The sequence below is a fragment of the Scyliorhinus torazame genome, chromosome 2, assembly GCF_047496885.1.
Source record: "Scyliorhinus torazame isolate Kashiwa2021f chromosome 2, sScyTor2.1, whole genome shotgun sequence".
Taxonomy (NCBI): domain Eukaryota; kingdom Metazoa; phylum Chordata; class Chondrichthyes; order Carcharhiniformes; family Scyliorhinidae; genus Scyliorhinus; species Scyliorhinus torazame.
In genome coordinates, this window is record NC_092708.1 from 81182475 (window position 1) to 81205450 (window position 22976).

Consider the following 22976-nt stretch of genomic DNA (forward strand, 5'->3'; position numbering starts at 1 on the left):
CGGACCTTCAACCCCATGAGGTAATGGTGGGTTTGGAGACTTCCTGCCCGCCCTGCAGTGAGATTTTCTCTGTTCCTATCAGGTGTATAATTAATGATATAAAAAGCAAAAGATCACATGTGTTCAGCCATCCAGCCACCCAGCAGGAATCATGCCGATGATTTATGGCGGAATCGTCCCCTCCCATCAGTGGCACTGTTCATTGTGGGAGGGGGCAGAGAATACGATGCAACTCAAAAAATCACCTTCTGTTGCAACGAATTGACAGTGTGAACCGGAGGTCCCGACGGTCATGACCAGTTCATGACCTGTGATAGGCAGGATAAAGGTGAGCGACAAAGATCGGGGAAGCTTGTCAGAGAGGGATGGCATTAAACAGTGATGGTGCTAGTCTGCAGTTTTGGGGAAGGGGGGTGGTTCAACGGTGATGGGAGGGTAAAGATTACACCAGGGTGCGGGTGGGGGCAGTGGTGATGGGATGGGAGGGTGTGGGCTACAGCTAATAATAATAATCTTTTATTGTCACAAGCATGATGTTACTGTGAAAAGCCCCTAGTCGCCACATTCCGTCACCTGTTCGGGTAAGCTGTTCGGGAAAGGTGGAGGGCAGGGTAGAAAGTGTTAGGGCATGTTCAAAATAATACACACACACACACACACTATCCTGCTGCTGAGACACTTGTGCAGGTATGATTCAGGGGGACAAGACACAACCTGAGTTAGCCCCTTGAAATAGTGGAAGCGCCGAGGCTTTCACACGAACAGAAACAATAAAAACCCAGCAGACTTCCAAAGTACAATTAATCATGTATTTACAAGTGTGTAAGAACTATTTACAATTATTGTACATCAATGCTGACAGAGTGTACTGAGAACTTCTTAATTTTACTTACGCTACCATTATGTCTGGGTGCTTCCCCTAGGTCTGCAGCAGAGGTGGAAGCAACCTGCTGCCACTATGCCCTCTTGTCTCTGATGATTTTGGCGAGTGTCCTCTGGAAGCCCAGGACCTGGAGGGTCTCAGATTTCTTTGGATCTTTTGCTTTGGGGCGGGTTCACCCTCAGCAGTCCCAGAGACTGGAGCTGATTACAAACAAAGTGGACTTGGAACACTAGGACACCATTGGAGGGTCCAGAGAGAAGGCCCCTTGGGTGTCTGCCTCATGCTCCTCCTTCCTTTGGGTATACGAGGAATCCTCCTTGACTAGGGAAAAAGGCATTAGAGTGAGGTTGTGTTGTTCCATCCTCCTCTAGCATAGCCACGACAAATGCTCACCCATGCTACAGCAATGGAGTGCAGAACGGTGCGCATCTCCGGCAGAAACTGAGCATTCTGATGGACTAGGTTCTCCATGGTGTCCGCCATTCTTCCCATGGAGACCTCAATGCATGCACATGTTGGTGTCACTGCATTAGTGAGAGGTTGGGCGGACTCCTCGATCTCATGTGCTGCTCTGTTGCTCAGCTCAGTGGCAGGAGTCCCTCTGACTTCCCATGCCTGCCACAGGACTTGGTCCCGGAGTGGAAAGTTCCAAAATTAGGCTGAAATGTTCTGACTCTTCCTGCTGACAGGGTCTTCTGGTCCCACCAATGTTGAACCCCCCCCCCCCCCCCCCCCCCCCCCCGCCCGGCAGCAGAGGGTGTGAGCCATGGGAAAAGCCATTGACATTGGTGGCACTGGAAGATCCCACGCCGGCCAATGCCAGGTCACTTCTGCCGCCGCAAAACACACAGCGGGAAAATCCTGCCCTGAGTCTGCAGAATGGAAAATTCCAACAATGACATGAACACTCACAAGTACTATAATCACTTGCATTTTAGAATTACATTTTCTTACTCATTTTAGACATTTCAAGAATTATTTATACAAGATGACAAGCACTAGAAATAGATATTCTATAAATAATGATGCTCATTCAAAGCTGATTGGTGTACCAAGTTGAATTGAACATTCTTAAATATCAAATGCATTTGTTATATAATCACATATTAACTTCGCATATTACACATATATATAAATTTCTTCCCATCTCATCAATATAATGCTCCATGGCGCAACATTGAGGGCCAAAGGGCCTGTACTGCGCGGTAATGTTCTATGTATTCTATGTATATGGCAAGGGCACATTGCAAACACAAGCTTGGCAGGCAGGCACATTTTGAAAAAATATTATACTTTTCAATAGAATTGATGGGTCAGTAACATCTGGCCTATCAATAGCAGCAATATCTCTGAAAGATTGTTCATGGGTAAATAGATCTGTTTTCATATTCTTTTGGAAAGGCATTTGAAGCACAGTATTTCATGTGATCCTTTGAACAGCATCTGATCCTTCATAAGTGATACGCAAATTCCCATGGTTCCTTGGGTCTGGGCCTGGTCAGTAAATATACCTGTGTTCCACCATCCACCCATTACTGATTATGGAATTGTGTTGGTTGCCTTTCCTTCGTCTCCATTTTCTCTTGATTTCAACTCGAACCTAAGTGGAGAACAATTTTATTTTATTGATATAAAAATAAAATGATGTCTATGACTATGGAAGAAAGGTTTGTTTGATGGTGTGTGGTATGTAAATCAGAATTAATCAGTCAAAAACTTACTTCACCATTAAGGAAACAATAAAGTATTGCGACGACCAATCCCTGTAGGTTAAAAAGCACCTCATTAATGGTATAAAGAACACATTTATATTGATGTAGCATTATCCTCTACAGGACTTATCATGTCTCAATTAAAATAACCTTAATTTACAAGACACAATACTACTGAACATGTGGGGTAAGTTTTCTAGTAGCACCAATAGCAGACAACCTCACTAACTACTAATGCATAATGGAAAACCATCAACACATACTCAGAAAATTATTCAAATATAATTCATACAGAACATTACTCACATTAGTGATATTTTTACTGACTGATACAATAATTTTTTTAAATAATTCTGCTCCTCCTGCCAGATGTGGGAGATCAGGGAGCTTTCTAGCATCCCTGATGACTATGTCTGTGGGAAATGTGACCAGCTGCATCTCCTCACAGACTGCGTAGTTTGGTTAGAGCAGCAGCTGGACACATTGCAGAGCATACAGCAGGGTAGAGAGTGTGATAGACACTAGCTTCAGGGAGGTGGTCACACCACAGGTTCAGACAGGTAGATGGGTGACCGGTGGGAGAGGCAAGCTGATAAGGCAAGAGCCTCCTCTGGCTATTCCTCTCTCAAGTGGATTGAAGGAAACCAGCTATTTCTGATAGGTAAAAGGATCATTGATTTAGCCATTTTGTTTTAAATACAACCCAGTTTAAAACCCAGTTTAAAATGGTTTCTGTCCTAAACCACAGAGTTGAATCAATTCCATTACAATTTTTAAAAACCACATAGCTTACAGAGAAATCTGCAAAGTATACAGAATTCATTTGTAACATTTGCAGCCTAACCAGAAGCAAATGCAACAATTTCTACTGAAGGTCAAAATGAGCACCACAGTTAACATGAATCTACCGTTGTTCAAAATGTGACTAGTATAGCAGTCAGCAAATACCAGACCTGATAATCAGTGTAAGTTTACATTCCAACACACAGAAAACACCCAAAGATGCAACATAGTCATATCTATGTTGAACATTGATGATTGACAACTAACCATCCAATCAAATGCATTTGAGACTCATCCAAGCTAATCAGCACTTTACAAGGGTAGGAACAGATGGATTCAGATTGATAACATTTTCCTTAAAGATAGAGGTCTGGGCAGCCATTTTCCATTCCGGGATCACTCTATACTATACGCGTGACTATCTACTATCTTATTTTGTATTTTCATATTTCCACTCTAACTTTAAGTCTGGGCAAGCTGTTTTGCTTTGAGCAAGAAAACATTACTGTATTTTGAAAGTAAAATTTGTTTGTAAGCTACTAAGTTTAATTATAGCTCTTAAAACCTTCTGCAGGGGCTTTCTAGAGAAAATTTGATTTGTAATCACAAGAAGATTTCAAACTCTCAATTATAATCAATAGACACAATAAAGATTTCATTATGCATCCGAGACGTGTAGTGCAAATTTCTACTGAGTTGAAGTGTATACGAGACTACCCTGTGGTTAACAGGGTAGATTTCTACATCGATATACCGTTTTGTATACTGTTGGGGGGATAGCCTCTCAGGGGAACATACCAGCAGTAGCCAGGCCTGCGGAACCACAACTGGTTCTGCTGTAGAGCAGGGTTGGGCTATATCCAAGCGAGTCATAGTAGTAGAAGACTCGATAGTCAGGAGCACATGCAGGTATTTCTGGGGCCGCAAACGGGACTCTAGGATGGTGTGTTGCCTCCCTGGTACCAGGGTCCTGGATGTCTCTAAACATCTACATGGTATCCTGAAACAGGAGGGTAAACAGACAGATGTCATTGTCCATATTGGTACCAATGACATAGGCAGGAAGAGGAAAGAGGACCTGCAAAGACAATTCAGTGAGTTAGGTCGAGGGTGTAATCTCAGGATTACTCCCCATGCCACGTGCTGGTGAAACTTGGAACAGGGAGATAGCACAGTTGAACATGTGGCTAAAGAGCTGGTGTAGGAGGGAGGGCTTTAGATATATGAATCACTGGGATGTTTTCTGGGGAATTGGGACCTGCACAAGAAGAATGGTTGCACCTGAACTGGAGGGGCACCAATATCCTGGGCAGGAGGTTTGCTAGTGCTGTTCAGGAGGTTTCAAACTAATGTGGCAGAGCGGTGGGAACTGGAACAGGAGACCAGTAAGTGTAGACACTGGAGAAAAAAGTGAGACTGAGATAAACATAGTACACAGTAAGAGCAGCCAGAGGGAAGCCGCCGGATTCAACGGGACTATAGGTCTGGAGTGCATTTGCTTAAGAAGTATAATAGATAAGGCAGATGAACTGAGAGCATGGATGACTGCATGGAACTATGATGTAATTGCAATTATGGGAGACATGGTTAAAGAAAGGACAGGACTGGCAGCTTAACATACCGGGATATTGTTGTTTTAGATGGGACAGGAGGGGAAAATAAAGAGGTCGGAGAGTTACATTGGTGATTAGGAAGCAGATCACAGCTGTCTTGAGGGACACATTGGAGGGATCTTGTTGTGAGGTATTATGGCTGGAGCTGAGGAATAAGAAGGGTGAAATCACAATGTTGGGCGTGTACTATAAACCTCCAAACAGCCCGCAGGAGACAGGGGACCAATTGTGTAGTCAGATACTGAAAAGGTGTGAAAAAAGCAGGATAGTTGTAATGGGTGATTTTAATTTCAACCATATTGACTGGGAATCCCTTATAGCCAGGGGCTCGGATGAAGAGCAATTTGTTAGATGTGTCCAGGAGGGCTTTTTGATACAGTACGTTGACAATCCAACCAGGGAGGGGGCCATACTAGACTTGGTATTGGGGAATGAGCCAGGCCAGATAACTGATGTTTCAGTGGGGGAGCATTTTGGGCTTAGCGACCATAATTCCATAAGATTCCGAGTAGTCATGGATCAGGAAAAGAGTAGCCCGTGGGTGAGGGTGCTTAATTGGGTGAGGGCCAATTACATCCAAATTAGACAGGAACTGGGGGATGTGGATTGGGAGTGGCTATTTGAAGGCATATCCATGTTTGACATGTGGGAGGCTGTAAAGGCCAGTTGATTGAAGTGCAGGACAGATATGTCCCTGCAAAAATGAAGGAAAGAAATGGCAGGATTCGGGAACCATGGATAACAAGGGAAATTGCAAGCTTAGTCGAAAGGAAAAAGGAAGCATACAATAGGTATAGGCATCTAAAAACTGACGAAGCCCTTGAGAAATACAGTGAAAGTAGGAAGGAACTTAAACGTGGAATTAGGAGGGCTAAAAGGAGCCATGAAGTGTCTTTAGAAAACATGGTCAAGGAGAATTCCAAGGCTTTTTATACATATATTAGGAACAAGAGGGCAGCAAGAGAAAGAATAGGCCCACTCAAGGACAATGGAGGGAAGTTATGCATGAAACCACAAGAAGTGGGTGAAATCCTTAATGAGTACTTTGTGTCGGTATTCACCAGGGAGAAGGACATGACGGATATTGAGGTCAGGGATAGGTGTGTGAATGATCTTGAGAATGTCAATATATCAAAAGAGGAAGTGTTGCATTAAGATGGACAAGCCCCTGGGGCCGGATAGGATCTATCCCAGGTTACTGCGGGAGGCAATGGGAGAAATAGCTAGGGCCTTAACAATTATCTTCACATCCTCTTTGACCACAGGCAAGGTTCCAGAGGGCTGGAGAATAGCCAATGTTGTTCCGTTGTTTCAGAAAGGAAGCAGGGATAATCCAGCAAATTATAGACTGGTGAGCCTGACATCAGTGGTGGGGAAGCTTTTGGAAAAGATACTGAGGGACAGGATGTGTGCACATTTGGAAGAAAATGGACTAGTTAGTGACAGGCAGCATGGTTTTGTATGGGGAAGATCATATCTCACCAGCTTGATTGAGTTTCTTGAAGAGGTGACAAAGAAAATTGATGAGGGAAGGGTTGTGGATGTAGCTTATATGGACTTTAGTAAGGCATTTAGCAAGGTCCCACATGGCAGACTGGTACAAAAACTAAAATCACATGGGATTTGGGGTAGGCTGGCTAGATGGATACAGAACTGGCTTGGTTATAGAGGACAGAGAGTAGCGGTGGAAGGGTGTTTTTCAGAATGAAGATCTGTAGTTAGTGGTGTTCCCCAGGGATCAGTGCTGGGTCCACTGTTGTTTGTAGTATATATAAATGATCTGGAGGAAAATGTGGGTGGTCTGATTAGTAAGTTTACGGATAATGCGAAGATTGGCGGAGTTGCTGATAGTGCCAAGGATTGTCAGAGGATACAACAGGATATAGATAGATTGGTGACTTGGGCACAGAAATGGCAGATGGAGTTTAATCCAGACAAATGCAAGGTGATGCATTTTGGAGGATCAGACTAGATATGAATTATATTGTAAATGACAGAACCCTTAGGAACATTAACATACAGAGGGATCTGGGCGTGCAGGTCCACAGTTCCCTAAAAGTGGCAACACAGGTGGCCGAGGTGTTAAGAAGGCATGCTTGCCTTCATCAGACAGGGCATTATGTACAGGAGTTGGGAAATAATGTTGCAGCTGTAAAAAAACCTTGGTTAGGCCGCATTTGGAGTATTGCATGCAGTTCTGGTCACCACATTATCAGAAGGATGTGGAAGCTTTGGAGAGAGTGCAAAGATTCACTAGGGTATTGCCTGGTCTTGAGGGTGTTGGTTATGAGGAGAGGTTGAATAAACTAGGATTGTTTTCACTGGAAAGACAGAGGCTGAGGGTAGACCTGATAGATGTCTACAAAATTATGAGAGGCATAGACAGGGTGGATACTCAGAGGCTTTTTCCAAGGGTGGAAGTGCCAATTACAAGGGGGCACAGGTTCAAGGTGAGAGGGGGATAGTTTAAGGGAGATGTGCGGGCTCCATTTTTCACACAGGGAGTGGTGGGTGCCTGGAACGCGCTGCCAGAGTATGTGGTGGAAGCAGGCACATTAGCAACATTTAAGAGGCATCTGGATGCGTATATGAATAGGGAGGGAATAGAGGGATACGGACCGAGTAAGGGCAGAAGGTTTTTTTTTTAGTTTGGGCATCATGATCGACACAGGCTTGGAGGGCCGAAGGACCTGTTCCTGTGCTGTACTTTTCTTTGTTCTTTGTTCTTCTTTGTTCTTTAATGTTTATTCAAATAAATACCTGAAATGATCCAAGAGCAATTTCAAAGCCTAGTCGTAAGTCCATAGAAAGGTTGCTTTCTTTCTCCGGGATAATTACGAAGACAATATAGTGGATTCCGAACAACGGGATTAACAACAGAGTGGATTTTGCAAGCCTCCTAGAAATATAAAATATAAAATATGACACACAGAACAATTTAAAATATATTTACCCTTACAATCTTCAGTAGACCGGGCAGCACGGTAACACAGTGGTTAGCACAGTTGCTTCACAGCTCCAGGGTCCCATGTTTGAATCCTCGCTGGGTCACTGTCTGTGCGGAGTCTGCACATTCTCCCCGTGCCTGCGTGGGTTTCCTCCGGGTGCTCCGGGTTCCTCCCACAGTCCAAAAATGTGCAGGTTAGGTGGATTGGCCATGCTAAATTGCCCTTAGTATCCGAAAGGGTTGGAGGGGGTTACGGAGATAGGGTGGAGGTATGGGCTTGGGTAGGGTGCTCTTTCCAGGGGCTGGTGCAGACTCGATGGGCCAAATGGCCTTTTTCTGCACTGGAAATTCTATGATTCCATGATTCACTGTTGGCTGGGAAGCTGGGATGAGTTGATATCCCCCCACCTGCAACCCCTTGGATTTTGTCTGATTTTAACAACTGGGCCTTACTTACAGTCTACTAGCCCATAGCAAGCCTGAAACAGATGAAAAGAGAGAACTGGCTAGTTTTGGACAGATCAAAATCATGAGCTCTGGAGGCTGCTTGTAGGTAAGTCCTGGGGAGGGCAGCATGGTGGGGCAGGGGATAGCACTGCTGCCTCACGACGCTGAGGTCCCAGGTCCGATCCCGGCTCTGGGTCACTGTCTGTGTGGAGTTTGCACACTCCCCCCGTGTTTGCGTGGGTTTCGCCCACAACCCAAAGATGTGCAGGCTAGGCGGATTGGCCACGCTAAATTGCCCCTTAATTGGGAATAATGAATTGGGTACTCTAAATTTTTTAAAAACGGTAAGTCCTGGGGAACAGTGAGAAGAAGCTGAGCAAAGGCCCAAAATTTACTTGTGGAGCTCAAGTTACACTCCAATATTTTCCTGGTTTCGTTTATTAAAGTTTCTACGTTTCCTTCAGGGCCTTCTCTTCTTTGCTGCAAAGCTGTCTTGAGAAGAGTGCCATGGTGGGCGCACTACTCAGATAGTCATGGATATATGAGGGGTACTAGGTACATCATAGGACCCCGATTAACATATGATAAAGACTCCCCCCGAAGCCAGGTGAAATCATAACAACCTTTCAAAAGGGCCCAGTTAAGATGGCAGTAAATGGAAACTGAATGCGAATGGGGCAATAAATCTTGTACAGCTGTCTTAATTACTGGGTGGTGGGGTTAAAATTTCCCCACTCTGTACATTCTATTGAACTTTATTTGCATTTCATTCTGTGAATAGAGCCACCGTATACACTTGGACATGAATGACTAATTGTAGTTTTCAGAAGTGCCTTAGATTGAGGTGACATTCCTGTTCCCGCTTTTCTTTCTAAACTGGATTATTATTTACCAATAGACATGGATTGAAATGGGAACTTTTGCAGGCCATAAACAAGTCCGAATCAAGCTGGTAAAGAATACTATATTTAGTGCAAAGCAATTATATTTACAATATATATTAGATCCCAGCCAGGTCTGCTATGTCGGTTGCATACCCAGCCAACTTTATATCGAACTCAATCATGAATTTCCTCGGGCTCCCCGACCACTTTGTATTCGGCGAGACTCACACGGAGACTGATAACTCTAACCCCGTAAGTCTCGGGTGGGTTATAACATCCCTGCGCCCCCAAAGTCCGAAGACTCTTCTGACGACTGCGGAGTAGGAGGACGCCAGACTCTCTTCGCTCGTGGCTGCGCTTCCTGCACTTACGGGGCTGGATCAGACGGCATATATCTGGACGGCGAACACAACGTCCGTTCGGAACGCCATGGTGGATGCACTGTCTGAGGCAGCTGCATTGCTTGCCCCACATTGGAGACTTCTGACTCCTGGGTCTCCATGTCGGAAGACGTATCTCTGACCGCACTCATTTTGGCGCCTTGACCCTCATGGGGCAGTGCTCTAGCCTCTGCTGGCATAGGATTTGATTTGGCTGAAATTTTCCTCTCCCGAGGAATTTTCTGTAAGCGGCGTCTCCTGGACCGGTTGCAATCGATGTGTTTTATTATGACATGAGCCTTTGCCTGAACTTGAAAAGATACTGCCCCTGTCTGGTGGACGATTGTTCCAGAGATCCACTGGGCAACGTCTGCAAAGTTGCAAACATAGACTTTGTCTCTTGGTACAAGCAGTCTGGGCGGCTTTTGTTAACTGGGCAATGCACTTGCGGCTCCTGGCTGTGGTGTACCTTCCCATCAATCTCAGGAAAAGCCAGACTAAGATGAGTTCAAAGCATCCGGCTCATCAACAATTCATACGGTGCTCCCCCAGTCGCAGCATGCAAAGTGGTCCGATAGCAGAACAAGATTCTTACCAGTCTTGTGTCCATTGATCCTGAAGTATGCTTTTTCAACCCTCGCACAGTTGTGCCGTACCTCGTCTGCCTTCATGAATCCTATGAATTCCTCATTAGTGAAGGTCGTTCTATTATTGGTAACCAACAACTCTGGGATACCGTGCATACTGAAAGACAGGCGCAGTTTTTCATTGGTCGCCTCGATCACGAATAAGAATATCAAGCCTTGAAAGTGGCCGGCAAAGTCATGTGTAACTGCACCCACCATTGCCCCGGTCATTCCCATGGGCGAAGGGGCGTGACTGGTGGAAGCTTCTGTTGTTCCTGACAAGCGCCACACAGCTGGACTACCCTTTTACCTTTGCATCCAGGCCCAGCCACCGAACGTAGCTGCGGGCGAGCATTTTCATTTTGGACATACCCTGGTGTCCGTTGTACAGGTCCTTCGGGATTTGGCCTTTACCCGGGATGATGACATGCATCCACCACAAAAGGATGCTGGCTTCTACACTAAACTTGGACATGTTTATCGAGAATGCCTGTAACTCATTTGGCACTGTTTTATGCTGACCCCCATACAGGACATTGTGTTGAACTTTCGAAAGGACCGGGTCGGTTTGTGTTCACTCACCCATTTGGGATACTGTAACAGGCAACAAATCCATAAAGCTGAGCATGGCCATGATCTCGTCAGCCTGGGAGGAGAAGGAAGGTGAGTCAACAAAGGCAGGTGGCTAAAGCATTCGTGTTTGTGACCTGGGTACCTGGGTGATGTTCAAGTGAGTCCTCATAGGCAGCCAGTAGGAGGGCCCAACGCTGTATCCTGGCCAAGGTGACGGGTGGAATTGCTTTGTCTCCTTTAAAATGACACAGCAACGGCTTGTGGTCTGTGATGATGGTGAACCATCGACCGTACACATACTGATCGAATTTCTTCACGGTGTCGCCAACTTCCAGAGCCGCTTTCTCAATTTGCCAGTGTCTGGGAGGTGAAAGTAAACAGCCTCACTCTGTCATCTTCCATGTGATGTGTTAAAACAGCGCAATGCTGCATGGTGAAGTGTCACATGTGACTATTAGTTGTTTGGCAGGATTATAATGTGTCAACAAGCCCGAGGAAGTCAATTGTTTTTTTTACCTGTATGACTGCTTCTTCCTATTGCTATTTCCATGTCCATTCCTGGTTCTTTTTAAGAGGAGGTGTAGTGGGGCCAACATGGTTGTGAGGCCAGGGATGAACTTTCCATAATAGTTCACCAGTCCCAAGAAAGACGTGGCCTCTAAAGTAATTGATCCAGGGCGGGGTTTCAGTCTTGGGGGACTGGGGGGACCACTCGCCTGGAGGGGCCACACCCCAGGGTGTTTACCACCATCCCCTGGATCACTTTCATGCCTTTCAGCGCTTTCGCAGGAAAGCAAAATTTGGACGGTGCGCTGTAGGTCTTGGGACGGTTCAGATAGAACTTCCTTTGGATAGCCATGTTATTGATGCCACAGACCATGCAGTCTCGCAGCATTTCAGAAAGAGAAGTTCTGTATCTCAATATTCGGCCAGTTTTTGTAGCCTTGTCAGAAACCCAGTTACGCACTCTCCCGGAGTCTTTTCTGTCGTGCTAAAACGGTATCTCTGCACTACAATGGATGATTTAGGGTTAAAGTGTTGAGCTACTCGGGCTATCAATTCATAAAAAGTCTTAGGCGGGATTCTCCGACCCCCCGCCGGGTCAGAGAATCGCCGGGGGACGGCATGAATCCCGCCCCCGCCAGCTGCTGAATTCTCCGGCACTGGGGGTTTGGCGGGGGCGGGAATCGCGCCGCGCCAATCGGCGGCCGCTAGCAGCGGCCCCCCCCCCAGCGATTCTCCGGCCCGCGATGGGTCGAGTGGCCGCCCGTTTTCGGACCTGGATGCGCGGGCGGCCTCCGGGGTCCTCGGGGGGCGGGGTGTGGATCTGGCCCCGGGAGGTGCCCCCATGGTGGCATGGCCCACGATCGGGGCCCACCGATCTGCGGGCGGACCTGTGCCGTGGGGGCACTCTATTCTTCTGCGTCGGCCGCTGTGGTCCTGCGCGATGGCTGACGTGGAGATGAACCCCCCCTGCGCATGCGCTGGGATGACGCCAGCACACACTGACGCTCCCGAGCATGCGCCAACTCGCGGCGGCCACGGAGGCCCTTCGGCACCGGTTGGCATGGCGCTACGCCCTTTCCCTGCCGGCCGGCGCGGCGCAAACCACTCCTGTGCATTTGGGGCGGCCCGACGCCGGAGTGGTTCACCCTTAGTATCTGGAATTGTGGGACATTTAAAGCTCTTCATCACTCCATAAGTATGAGTTCCACTGGCAGTCAGCAGTCTGTCAATTATCACCTGTTCGCTTGGAAAATGTAACGCATATGTTCTGTGTACTGTGTCCAATCCTCGATGCTCGCATTGAGCACATCTAATCTTCCAAATCAAGGCATTTTCGTGATAGGAAGAAAATTACTCCAACCTTGGTCCAGCAATTAAAAGGTGGCTGCTCGTCCAATGGTGCAGCAGCTTCAACAATAGTCCAGTTTTATTCTTGTCGCCAGTTTTGTAGGGCACAAATGAGTCCAATTTGAGTTGGTAAAAGAAAACTATTTGTTGCAAAGCAATTATATTTACAATATACATCAAGTCCCAGCCAAGTCTGCTCGATAAGATCCATACCTTGCTGACTTTATGTAGAACTCAATCATGAATACCCTCGGGCTCCCCGCCCCCTTAGCGGCGGGGGGGAGCTCGTACTTTGCAAGACTCACAGGGAAACTGATTACTCCAACCCTGTAGGTCTCGTACGAGTTATAACAGGAATGTTACGGAGAAATAGGTCACTTTGACTTCATGGCAGGGATTCTCCATTTGAGAGTCTGAGTGCGCCCCCCCCAGTGGAGGATCTGGGCCAGGATTCTCCGACCCCCCGGGGAATCCCCGGGGGCTGAGCACCCGTCGGTTTCTGGCCAGTCCCGCTGGCGTGAATTGGACATGGTCCCACATGGCGGGACCTAGCTGGAAGGCCGGCTGGTGCGGTCCTCAGGGGGAGGGGGGGAGGTGGATCCGGCCCCGGGGGGGGCTCCCCACAGTGGCCTGGCCCGCGATCGGGGCCCACCGATCTGCGGGCGGGCCTGTGCCGTGGGGGCACTCCTTCCTTCCACGCCGGCCTCTGTAGGGCTCCGCCATGGCCGGCGAGGAGAAGACACCCCCCTACGCATGCGGCTGAATACATCGGCCGGTCTGTGCATGCGCGGAACCACGCCGGCGGTTCTGCGCATGCGCTAACTCACACCGGCCCTTCGGCGCTGGTTGGCACGGTGCCAACACCTCCGGGGTCGGCCTAGCGCCCGGAAGTGCGGAGGATTCCGCAAGTTCCGGTTGGCCCAATGCCGGAGTGGTTCGTGCCATTTTTTTTACGCCGCCGTCGGGCCATCGGGGGATTCGGGAGAATCCCGCCCCAGGACTGGTGTGCTGGCATGAAGAGCCCCATGTGAAATTCCATGGCAAATGGAAAAATATTTTTTACAAATAAGATTTTCCATGCCATTCTATGGTATCTGTGCTGAGACTGAAAGGGGCAGGCCATAATCATTCGGATAGGTCCCACATCTGTGAGATAAGAGGGCCATTTTTAAAGGGCGCGTCAATCTCCATTAGCTGTTGCAGCTCCTCGTGCCCCGGCTTGCAGGAGGGGCACCATCCCACACTAATCGCTGGTAAGGCCCTCCTCAGAACTCCCCCCACCTCCCCATTTCGTCTCACAGGCCACCGCATTTATTCTCCCTCCACCCCAGGCCCTCCCTTCAGCCACCCCCTATTCTGCCTTCAGGTCCCCCCCTTGGCAATGCCAACCTGGCAAGGTGCTGAGTACCCGCTCAACAATTGATGCCAGGATGCCGAGGGGGGTCCTTTATGGGAGGTCGGAGTAAAGGAGGCTTGTGCTGGGCTGGAGGAGCTCAAGTCGGGGGTCTTCCCTGGGATGGGGCTCCTTTGGCTGCTCTACCCATCTGCAGCCTTTAAAAACCATTAAACAGTAACCCTATACCATTTAGATAGTCACAGTTTTCCTAACTTGTGACCCCACTTTTAAATATTTGTGCATCTAAATCCATTAATCACTCTTCTATTCTTTTTAATGTTTAAATGCAATTCAATATGAGCAACATCATGGACGATCTGCTGGTTAGAATTCAAAAAAGTCTTGATCCTAGCATTCACCAATCACCATTAAAGTACCAGTTCCCTCCTGAGTGTTAACACTAACTGAATAGATTTTGCACTAATCCCTATATTATTTGTATTTTCCAATGATGTTATGAGGGGGAGGCGGTGGTGTAGTCGTATTGTCACTGGATTAGTAAACCAGAGGCCTGGAGTAATGCTCTGGGGATCCAGGTTCAAATCCTGCCACTGCATATTGTGAAAATTGAATTCAATAAAATATCTGGAATTTAAAAAATTCTAATGATAACCATGAAACCATTGTTGATTGTCATAAAAACCCATCTGTGTCACTAATGCCTTTCAGGACGGAAATCTGTCCTTACCTGGTCTGGCCTACATGTGACTCCAGGCCCACAGCGATGTTGTTGACCCTTAACTGCCCCTTCAAGGGCAATTAGGGTTGGGCAATAAATACTGGCACTGTCTGCGATGTCTAAGTCCCATGAACAAATTTTTTTAAAATGAAAGCTTTATTTCATACTGTCCTCTCGTCTTTTCTTACGCTGAATTTTCAGCCCTTTAAATTGCTGAAGTCACTATAAAAGTCATCCATATGGGTAACTTTGGTAATTATCATTGCTTTCTTGCAGTCTCTTAACCAGCAACTGTCCAACTTAGAAATTTCTCACTCCAAGTTGGAAAGTCTATCTTGAAACGGCTGCTTTTCCGGCTCATATAGCTGACGTGCATGGCTTTTGTAAATTTTGAAAACCTCCCTTTAAAATAGGGTAATTGTGGTTTAATGGAACAAAACCCAGTTTATTTTGTCTCTCATCATAATTAAAGACTCTCTGCCCTGGTATCATTGTTTTCATTATTATTTTATGTTTTTTGCATGCATTTAGTTTTTGACCTCATCAGTTTAAAGAGCAGGACACAGATCAGGGTGGCGGGGAAGATATGCTAGGTTAGGAGGTACCTGGAGTTTGATTTGCCGAGCTGGGGTTTGGATTTTGCAGCACTGTTGAGGAGTACTTTAAAAACATTTGGTCATGGAATGTTGCCGCCACTGGCAAGGTCAACATTTATTGCCCATCCCTAATTGCTATTGAAAGGGGAGTGTGAGCTATCCTCTTGAACTGGAGCAGTCCATGAGGTCTAGGTACACCCACGGTGAGTTCCAGGATTTTGACCAAACAACTGATGGTATATTCTCAAGTCAGGATGGTGTGTGATTTGGTGAGAAACTTGCCGATAATGGTGTTCCCATGCCTCTGCTGCCCTTATTCTTCTTGGTGTTAAAGATTGCAGGTTTAGAAGGTGCAGTCTAAAGAGCTTTGCCAAGTTGCCGTGGTGCATTTTGTTTACGGTGCACAAGTGCTGGAGATGGAGGGAGTGAATATTTAAATTGGTGGCTGAAGTGCCAAACGATGTTTCGATACCCAGAGTTGTATTTGCATGGCTTTGTATGAAAGAAGCTGGTGGCTGTAGTGACTCACCTGTACTGGTTTAAATCATTCCTCATAGCATCAGGTGTCTTTAGATTTTTTATTAATATCCTCATGATCCGTAGAAAGAGAAAAAAGTTGATCTGTGAAATGAATAAAAGCAAATGTTTGAATTTTTTAAGGTTGCAGGACAAGTTGATAAAGCCGATTCAAAAGCATGTGGTATCCTGAGATTTACAAATAAGCACATATGGCTCAAAGGTTAGAAGCAAAGCACATAGTCCTTGGGTGCTGCATGTGGCCTTAGAGGATCAAAATGGTGTCTGCAGTGAGCATGAATACTTCTGATGTGAGTCTTACTGGACGCCATATTGGTGAGGGCATAATTGTGCATAGTAAACATCCACAAAAGGTTTGCAGAATGGCAAGTAATGATGTTAACCAGCTCGTAACCCTGATTTGATGTCAACACTGCCACTTTGGAGCTCAATGCTCCACCGAACACTGTCTCTTAATTGTACACAGCTGTATAGGTGTTCATCAGAAGGAAAGAGCTCCCGTCAGTGCTATTTAAAAGATCACCATTACTTTAGTTTATTTGATGATTCATTTCAACTGGCTTTCCTATGATTGCAGAAGCTTTTGAGTTCAAATTGCTAACCTCCACAGGGTGTAGTGTGGTAGTTGATCTTGACTTCAAGATCGCAAACCAGTTGCTGCCAGATATGAGTATGCTGAAATACAACGAGAGCAGGACACATTGGTGGAAGAGGAAGGAGGAGGGGTGGGTTCAGGATTCTCAGTAAGTGGGCATATCTGCCTCATGTGTTTAGGGAGCAGGCTTCCTACCTAAATCTTAAGAAAGAAATGTATGTGCAATATCTAGCCTTCATCAAGAGTATCTTCCCTGAAATCTACCACCTGATACAGCCTGAAGTGCAACTTCAGAGAAGGATATGGACCTCATTGTCAGTGACTCTGGAGGTGATAGTGATCATAAACTTTATGGTGGTCCCTTCCAGTTTGGAGAGATATATTTGCAATATCTCTCACTGTCTGTCCCTAAGTTCACTTAATTTCAGCAGGTGGAAAAATCACATTGTTTCATGAGGATTGCAGGTTTCCCTATGGTGCAGGGTTTCACAGGTTATACACACCACTTATTGGGTGCCGCATGACAACACTGAGATCCATAAAAAGATTGCATTCCCTTAATGACCAGCTGCGAAGCAACCATACATGCGAATCATGCAGTCACCACTTGGTATCCTGACACCAGTCATAGAATCCCTCCAGTTCAGAAAAAGACCATTTGGCCCATCGAGCATCCTACCTAGGCCCAAACCCCACACTATTTCCGTAACTCCACCTAGGGCCAATTTTACATGGCCAATCCACCTAACCTGCACATCTTTGGACTGTGGGAGGAAACCGGAGAACCCGGAGGAAACCTACGCAGACACGGGGAGAAAATGCAAACTCCACACCATCACCCGAGGTTGGAATCGAACCCAGGACCCTGGAGCTGTGAGGCAACTGTGCTAACCATTGTGCCACCGTGCCGCCCTGTAATGATGCCCAATGGTCTCATTCTGTACAATAGGATTCTATGAACTGGGCAGAAACTATTGCGTGATCGTGACTTTCACATCCTATTAAACATTGTCATCAAAAATAAATACTTTTAAATAATTTTAAATATATGAAAATGAACAAAAAAGGAGGCCATGATGTAATTAAATGAGTATTCCAATGAATTGAAATGGCTGTCAAATTAGCATGCTTCCAACTAGCGGCAACATCAATATGAGATTATATACAGGGCATTGACAATTATTTTGAGGATGATTTTTTTTTTAATAATGTGCTCCAAATCCCTCCTAGCCATTGGCGAAATTCTCCGGTATCGGCGCGATGTCCGCCGACTGGAGCCCAAAATGGCGCAAATCAGTCGGGCATCGCGCCGCCCCAATGGTGCGGAATGCTCCGCATCTTTGAGGGCCGAGCCCCAACCTTAAGGGGCTAGGCCCGCGCCGGACGGATTTCTGCCCTGCCAGCTGGCGGAAAAGGCCTTTGGTGCCCCGCCAGCTGGCGCAGAGAGGACATCTCTGGGCGGCGCATGCGCGGGAGCGTCAGCGGCCACTGACGGCATTCCCGCGCATTGCGCAGTGGAGGGAGTCTCTTCCGCCTCTGCCATGGTGGAGACCGTGGTGAAGGCGGAAGGGAAAGAGTGCCCCCACGGCACAGGCCCGCCCACGGATCGGTGGGCCCCGATCGCGGGCCAGGCCACCGTGGGGGCACCCCCTGGGGCCAGATCGCCCCGCGCCCCCCCCCCCAGGACCCCGGAGCCTGCCCGCGCCGCCTTGTCCCGCCAGTAAGAGAGGTGGTTTAATCTACGCCGGCGGGACAGGCATTTTAGTGGCGGGACTTCGGCCCATCCGGGCCGGAGAATCGTAGGGGGGGCCCACCAATCGGCGCGGCGTGATTCCCGCCCCCGCCGAATATCCGGTGGTGGAGAATTCGGCAACCGGCGGGGGCGGGATTCATGCCAGCCCCCGGCGATTCTCCGACCCGGCGGGGGGTCGGAGAATCTCGCCTGTTAGCAATGAATATGTAAGTGTGACTATTACCTGAACGCTGACTATTTAGGTCAGATCGAAAAAATATATGTTTTTATTCATACAAAATGGCAAAATCCAGTTGTGAAATAACAAAGGGTGCAATTCTCCGGGAAAATTTCCAAATGCTGTAGCGAGTGGGAATTGCTGCAAGTTTCCCAGCACTCGGCCCAGTGAACGCCGGCAACACTATTCAACGTTAATTGGTCCACTTAACGAGGCCTCATCGGCTTCTCACCCCAAATGCTGGTTCACCAGCTGATTCGCTTGGACCGAGCTCGCCAGCCCCCCGCTAACAACGTTGAGCAACACTTACTCAGCCAACCCCATCCAGCTCACAACAATGGCATTGAGGAGATCAGCCCCAAGATTCCGGGGTGCTGACCTGGGAAGGCTCCTGGATGCGATGGAGACCAGAGAGACCGATGGAGACCCCCAAGGGTCCCAGAGAGTGAGTCACAAGGCCGGCAGTGCTGCCTGGGACAAAGTGGCGGCAGCAGTCAGCTCGGACAGTGTGACCAGGAGGACTGGCCTCCAGCGTCGGAAGAAGGTCAACGACCTACACCACGGTGGCAGCACGAGTGAGTAGACACCAACATCCCACCCCCCAAGGGAGCATCCCCCAGGTGACCCCTAACTGTCCCTCCACCCCCACCTACTTCAGCACTCCCTCCACCCAACCCTTCAACCCTCCCTCCTCCCCAACCCTCCCTTCACACTCGCCACCACAACTGTGAACCACACATGTGGCTAACGATGCCCTCTCAGTGTCCCCTCAGGAAAAGCTCTCCCATAATCGGCAGGAGAGGGCCCAGACTGGCGGTGGGGTGCCGGACTTGAGAATCCTCACCTCCTTTGAGGAGCGGGCCCTGGAGGTGACTGGTGTGGCCGAGGTCAGGGCGGTCACCAATGTAGAGGCTGGCGGACGTCGCATAGGTGAGGGACCACCAGGCTCCACCAGTAGGACCTGTCAAACGTGAGTAGTGATTGCCTTACTGACTGACTCATCCCTCCCACTGACCACATATCCATTCTCCCGCAGGTCCAACTGCCGATGGCGCCGGCACATCCTGGGCGGCCCCCTCTCCTGACTACAAGGAGAACAACTCGGAGGAGAGCTCCAAGGATGCAACTGTTATAGTTGCGGTACAGCTGTCATCCCGACCCTCCAGCAGCGCAGATACACACACCTCGGTGGGAAATGTTTGTGCTCAGGCTTCTGGGGCACAATCTGGTGAGCACCACACAGCTGCTGATGTACATCTGGTGGAGACAGGAACCCCCAGGCGATACAGCAGTTGGAGGTCAGTTGGATCCCTGGACCCAGCTGGGTCCCTGCCTGCTGTTGAGCCTCTGGAATAGAGTTACCCGGGGCTGATGGGGATGATAGGGACCAACCTGGACATTCACAGGGAGATGCCAGCGGCACTCCAGCAGATCCATAGCTTTTAAAAAAATAAATGTTTTATTAAAGTTTTTCCAAAGAACGTTTTTACATAACAAAAATAGAAATACAGATAATAAAAAATAACAATCAACATATCCCAAAGCTTACAGTGAAACTACTTACACAACAGAAAAGTTTTTCCCTTTGTTTTAAACAGAACAAGGTGGGTTTTGTCTCCATGCCCAACTCACATTATATCAACAGTACCCCCACCTGAACCCCCCCTCCCTCCCAGGATGCTGCTGCTGACACTTACTGCTCCCCTAGAAAGTCAAGGAAAGGATGCCACCGCCGGGAGAACCCCATCAAGGACCCTCTCAAGGTGAACTTTATTCGCTCCAGGCTGAGGAACCCCGCCATATCGCTAACCCAGGTCTCCACACCCGGGGGTTTTGAGTCCCTCCACATTAGCAAGGTCCATCTCCGGGCTACCAGGGAGGCAAAGGCCAGTATCCCGGCCTCTTTCGCTTCCTGCACTCCCGGATCCTCCGACACCCCAAATATCGCTACTGTTGGACTCGTCTTCACCCGAGTGTCCAAAATCCTAGACATCACCCTCGCAAACCCCTGCCAGAATTCTTTAAACGCCGGGCATGCCCAAAACATATGGGCATGGTTCACCGGACTCCCTGCACATCTCGGGCATCTGTCCTCCACCCCAAAAAACGCACTCATTCTTGCCGCCGTTATATGTGCCCGATGCACCACCTTAAACTGAATTAAACTGAGCCTGGCACATGATGAGGAGGAGTTCACCCTGCCCAGGGCGCCGGCCCACAGGCCCTCATCCAGCTCCTCACCCAGCTCCTCCTCCCACTTGCCCTTCAACTCCTCCACTGAGTCTTCCTCCACCTCCTGCAGCTCCTGATATATGTCCGACACCTTCCCCTCCCCTACCCAGACGCCAGACACCACGCTGTCCTGGATCCTACGCGGGGGCAGCAGCGGAAATGTCCCCACCTGTTTCCTAAGAAAGTCCCGAACCTGGAGGTACCTGAACGCATTCGCCGGGGATAGGCCGAACTTCTCCTCCAGCACCTGCATGCTGGGGAAAACCCCGTCTATAAACAGGTCCCCCATCCTCCTAATACCTGCCCAATACCAGCCTTGGTATCCCCCATCCAACCTACCCGGAGCAAATCTGTGGTTATTCCGTATCGGGGTCCACACCGAGGCCCCCTCCTCTCCCCTGTGTCTCCTCCACTGCCCCCAGATCCTCAGTGCCACCGTCACCACCGGACTAGTGGTGTATCGCGCCGGCGAGAACGGCAGCGGAGCCGTAACAAGTGCCCCTAGACTGGTGCCTCTACACGACGCCGCCTCCAACCACCCCCACGTCGCCCCCTCCTCCATCATCCATTTCCTGATCATGGCCACATTGGCCGCCCAGTAATAACCACAGAAGTTCGGCAGAGCCAGTCCTCCCCCCCACTCCGGCTACGCTCCAAGAATACCCTTTTGACTCGCGGGGTTTTATTCGCCCACACAAATCCCGTAACAATCCTATTCACCTGCTTGAAAAAGGACTTGGGGATGAAAATGGGGAGGCACTGAAATACGAAGAGGAACCTGGGGAGAACCGTCACCTTCACAGTCTGCACCCGTCCTGCCAAGGAAAGCGGGAGCATATCCCACCTTTTAAACTCTCCCTCCATCTGCTCCACTAGCTGGGTTAAGTTGAGCCCGTGCAGGGCATCCCAGTTCCTGGCCACTTGTATCCCCAAGTACCGAAAGCTCCTCTCCACTATCTTGAGCAGGAGCTCCCTCAGTCTCCCCTCCTGGCCCCTACCGTGGACCACGAACAGCTCACTCTTCCCCACGTTCAACTTTTACCCCAAGAACCTCCCGAAGGACCCCAGGATCCACATGACCTCCCCCATCCCCTCTAACGGGTCCGAAATATACAACAGTTGGTCATCCGCATAGAGGGAGACCCGGTGCTCCTCCCCTCCGCGCATCAGTCCCCTCCAATCCCCTGAAGTCCTGTGCGCAATGGTCAACGGCTCGATTGCCAGGGCAAACAGCAACGGGGACAGGGGACACCCCTGTCTCGTCCCCCGAAGCAGCCTGAAATATTCCGTTTTTATGTTTTAAGATAAAGATAGATAGTTTTTTGAAGAATAAAGGGATTAAGGGTTATGGTGTTCGGGCCGGAAAGTGGAGCTGAGTCCACAAAAGATCAGCTATGATCTCATTGAATGGTGGAGCAGGCTCGAGGGGCCAGATGGCCTACTCCTGCTTCTAGTTCTTATGTTCTTATGACCTTAGCCGGTTTGTGGACATACTCGCTACAGGGGCCTGGTACAGCAGCTTGACCCACCTTATAAATCCCTCCCCAAATCCAAACCTGCCTAGCGTCTCCCACAGATACTCCCACTCCACCCCGTCAAAGGCCTTCTCCGCGACCATCGCAGCCACCACCTCCACCTCCCCCCCCCCCCCCGAGGGCATCATGATAATATTCAGGAGCCTCCTCACATTCGCGTTCAGCTGCCTGCCCTTAACAAAACCCGTCTGGTCCTCCCCAATCACTCCCGGGACACAGTCCTCTATTCTGGTGGCCAGAATTTTTGCCAACAGCTTGGCATCCACGTTCAGGAGCGATATCAGCCTGTAGGACCCACACTGAAGCGGATCCTTCTCCTTCTTCAGGATAAGCGAGATCAATGCCTGCAACATTGTCGGAGGGAGGGTCCCTTTCTCCTTTGCCCCATTGAATGTTCTCATCAGGAGCGGGCTCAACAGCTCTGAGAACTTCTTATAAAATACTACGGGGTAGCTGTCCGAGCCCAGGGCCTTGCCCGTATGCATGGCTGCCAGCCCCCTGACTACCTCCTCCAACCCAATCGGGGGCCCAGTTCCTGCACCCGCTCTGCCTCCACCCTTGAGAACCTCAACCGGTCCATGAACCGTCTCATCCCTTTCCCCTCCCCGGGGGCTTCCGACTTGTATAACCTTCCGTAGAACTCCCTGAAGACTTCAGTGACCCTCTCTGGGCTCAGCACCATGTTGCCTTCCCTTTCCCGCACTCCCCCAATCTCTCTGGCCGCCTCCCTCCTA

The 22976-nt window shown here is 48.9% G+C and overlaps 1 protein-coding gene across 2 annotated transcripts in view; it reads right to left on the reverse strand.

Moving 5' to 3' along the window:
* Positions 1–1620: 1620 nt before the first annotated feature.
* LOC140388764 (secretin receptor-like) overlaps positions 1621–22976 on the reverse strand; it is an 84102-nt gene continuing 62746 nt past the window's right edge. The window contains exons 11-14 of one of the 2 annotated variants that reach the window (XM_072473167.1): positions 15903–15994; positions 7752–7890; positions 2605–2646; positions 1621–2483 (exon numbers count right to left, since the gene is read on the reverse strand). In XM_072473167.1, the coding sequence (XP_072329268.1) occupies positions 2382–2483; positions 2605–2646; positions 7752–7890; positions 15903–15994 (375 nt within the window). In that variant the 3' untranslated portion in view covers positions 1621–2381. The remainder of the gene's footprint in view (positions 2484–2604; positions 2647–7751; positions 7891–15902; positions 15995–22976) is intronic. The other variant, XM_072473168.1, reaches the window with a different exon arrangement.